Source organism: Eretmochelys imbricata, chromosome 3, assembly GCF_965152235.1.
Source record: "Eretmochelys imbricata isolate rEreImb1 chromosome 3, rEreImb1.hap1, whole genome shotgun sequence".
In the NCBI taxonomy this organism is placed as follows: Eukaryota; Metazoa; Chordata; order Testudines; family Cheloniidae; genus Eretmochelys; species Eretmochelys imbricata.
This window is the reverse complement of record NC_135574.1, coordinates 73,570,092-73,573,547: the sequence shown is the minus strand read 5'-3', so window position 1 is coordinate 73,573,547 and position 3,456 is coordinate 73,570,092. Positions and strand designations below refer to the sequence as shown.

The 3,456-nt window shown below is 40.0% G+C and overlaps 1 protein-coding gene across 1 annotated transcript; it reads left to right on the top strand.

Annotated features, from left to right (window-relative positions):
* Positions 1 to 1,790: 1,790 nt before the first annotated feature.
* GPR63 (G protein-coupled receptor 63) lies at positions 1,791 to 3,050 on the top strand. Its single transcript, XM_077811684.1, has one exon. It carries the CDS (start codon positions 1,791 to 1,793, stop codon positions 3,048 to 3,050), a length of 1,260 nt encoding a protein of 419 aa, XP_077667810.1.
* Positions 3,051 to 3,456: the final 406 nt, after the last annotated feature.

Genomic DNA, 3,456 nt, shown 5'->3' with positions numbered 1-3,456 from the left:
TGTCTCCAATTCCACTGATCCAGTACCTAGAGGGTTCAGAGGTCCCCCGAGCACAGCCTTTCAGAAGGGATTAAATGGTGCAGAAAACCTTTCACTGGTACTCTGCACCTGGGTGAATTTCACCCTCTCGGTGTTGCATATATTAGCTACTGGGATTTAAATAGAAAGGAAGGAACAGCACATGTATGCTTGTGAGTTGGTACAATATATGTAAAATAAGCTTTGTGGCTCGTACTTTCCCCCCAGGTTGTTTTCTGCAATAGTTAAAGGGTAATTAATCATAAAAGCCATATATTTTTAAATTCCTTGCCTCTAAACAAGAACACCTTAGATTGATTGATTTTGTTTTCTGTCTAGCATTTTGTGCAACATCCTCTGCTATAGTATCTGGGCACCTAAGGCGATCCTAAATTTACATCATAGCTGGATTAGACATAACATCTAATCCGGGATTTTGATACTCATACTGTCAAAATTATTGTTCATCTGAACCAGAAAAGAGTGGGATCAATTCCTATTAGGTGCTGATTACACACAGAATTTTAACATTTTTGGTGGAGAAGACAATTAAAGGAAAGATTTCTAAATTGGCTTTTTCTCTCAGTAAGTTCTGGGCACTTTCTCACTGTGGGTCTACTGTTTGTGCTTTAGTTTATTATTAACATTAGTGCTTGTTGCAGAGGAGTTAATATAAAATATAAATGAAGGGCAAGTAATAATAAGAAGAAATCTAGAACAAAGTTTATCTGGCATTTTTACAAGAATCTCACTACGTAGTTTAGGAGGACAGTCTGCTTTCCCTGAGCTACCAGCAGGGCTTTGAAATGTAAAAGGTAGGAGGAAAACATAAAACATTAATCCTCCTCCTTCAAGCAGTAAGGGAAAATAATTAAACTCATGAATCAACAGTGTAGTTATGTTCATAGTAATACTGTACCTTCCTGTGAGGGAGTGAACAAACACCATACAAGACCAGAGTAGGAAGAGGTTAAAGGTCCATCTGGGAAACAGAAGCTGAAAGTTGCCTTGCACTGCAACACCTGCCAGCAATATTAAGCCTGGACGGAGGCCACTCCTGCTGGGGGTATTTGAAGTGGAGGAAGCAGACTTGAGGGCTGAGAGGTCCTAGACAGCTAGGAACTTTAGGGGAAGCCTGGATAAAAGTTTGGACTTTTTGTTCATGATTTGTTTTTATTATTGTTCATTTCTTTGTTAATAAACTCCAGCTGTGGGAAGGGATTACATTTTTGATCCTATGTGTTTTAGAGCAGCTAGGTTACTCTCTGACTTATGCTTCCTCGTTACACTGTGACTTCAAAGTGTACCTAAAACCGGTGCCAAATAAAACTAAGCCAAAGACTGTGTTTCTGGGTGTGGTGCTCCATCTCCCTTCAGACTTGAAATGTTAACAGTCTCAGACTCACTCAGATTCCAAAACACATTCAGAATGTTCAGATTAATGGTCTAGGACTGGGGGGTGGGTGAGGGAGGAGAACAATTACAGAATGATCAGAGAGTTAATATCAGAAAACAGGGGTTTTCAGACTTATTACATTATTTGTCCTGTAGTGATGTCTAAGAACCAATTTTTTTTCTGCTCATTTTAAGTTTCATTCCTATGTTTGTTTGTTTTTTGTTTTTTTCAGGCATAAATATTGTCATGAAAGTTGGAGCTCTGCTGTTTTCAGTTGTGTAATCCTGATTTGGTCCAGGGCCAAGGAACGTGATACTACCCTTACAAGCTGAAATGCCTTGAGGACCTTGGCTCTGCATTCATTCCTCCAGAAGCAATGGTTTTCTCCGCAGTGTTGACATCTGCCCATTCTAGGACATTGAATGCTACTTTTATTGTCTATGAAAATGCCTATATGAATGTTACCACTCTCCAATTTTTGCTTCGTAGTGGCACGACACAACCATTGAAACACAGTTCAGGGGCCATGGTCACCACTGAGATAAGTACTTTACTAGTGAACCCTACAGCTATCCTGCCAACACAAGAAGTTTTCAAGAGCTTGAGTCTGCCACTCCAGATCATTCTTTCTGCTGCTATGATATTTATACTGTTGGTTTCTTTTCTTGGAAACTTTGTTGTCTGCCTCATGGTCTACCAGAAGGCTGCCATGCGATCTGCAATTAACATTCTCTTAGCAAGCCTGGCTTTTGCAGATATGTTGCTTGCGGTGCTGAACATGCCTTTTGCTCTGATAAGCATCATTACCACGCGATGGATTTTTGGAGATATCTTCTGCAGAGTCTCTGCCATGTTTTTCTGGCTGTTTGTCATAGAGGGGGTGGCCATCCTACTCATTATTAGCATTGATAGATTCCTTATTATAGTTCAGAGGCAAGATAAGCTGAATCCTTACCGTGCAAAGATTCTCACTGCTGTTTCATGGGCTGCATCCTTTGTTGTTGCTTTTCCATTATCTGTGGGGAACCCCAACCTGCAGATACCTTCTAGAGCACCTCAGTGTGTTTTTGGCTACACCACTAGTCCTGGCTACCAGGCGTATGTGATACTAGTTGTATTAATTTCTTTTTTTATTCCATTCATGGTGATGCTGTACTCTTTTATGGGCATACTCAACACTGTACGCCACAATGCAGTTCGAATCCACAGCCACCCGGACAGCATATGCCTCAGCCAGGCCAGCAAGCTTGGTCTCATGAGCCTTCAGAGACCTTTTCAAATGAACATTGATATGAGCTTTAAAACTCGTGCCTTCACAACCATATTGATTTTGTTCATCGTTTTCATAGTCTGTTGGGCGCCCTTCACCACTTACAGCCTTATTGCCACATTCAACAGTCACTTTTACCACAAGCACAACTTTTTTGAGATAAGCACTTGGCTCCTTTGGCTCTGCTACCTCAAGTCTGCACTGAACCCGTTGATTTACTACTGGAGGATTAAGAAATTTCATGATGCATGCTTAGATTTAATGCCCAAGTACTTCAAGTTTTTGCCACAGTTCCCCGGTCACACAAGGAGACGCATTCGGCCAAGTGCCATCTATGTGTGTGGGGAGCACCGGTCAGTCGTGTAAAATTGCAGCTATTTGACATGATGATTATTTTCTGGGATTATTTGTTTTGTTTTATTTTAACATGGCTCCTTCAACTGCCATATCTTATAACTTAAGTATGGTTTTCCAATATCTTGTTCAATTTTATGGGAAAACGTGATTGATTAGAACTGGGTTTACTGTCAGAAACAATGTAAACAAAATTACAAATATTACCTCCAGGATTCAGCGGAAACCCAGACTTTTTTTTTAAATTACATTTCTAATATTTTGTCAGTTTTCTGCTTATTAAGCCTGCAATTGCATCTAATTGTAGGGTTTTTTATGCTGCTATGGTACAGTATATTTAGTTGGTGTAATTTTTCTGAAAATGTTGCTGCTTTCTGCCAAGACATTAGAGCCAAAAAGTCACATTTAGGTAACTTCT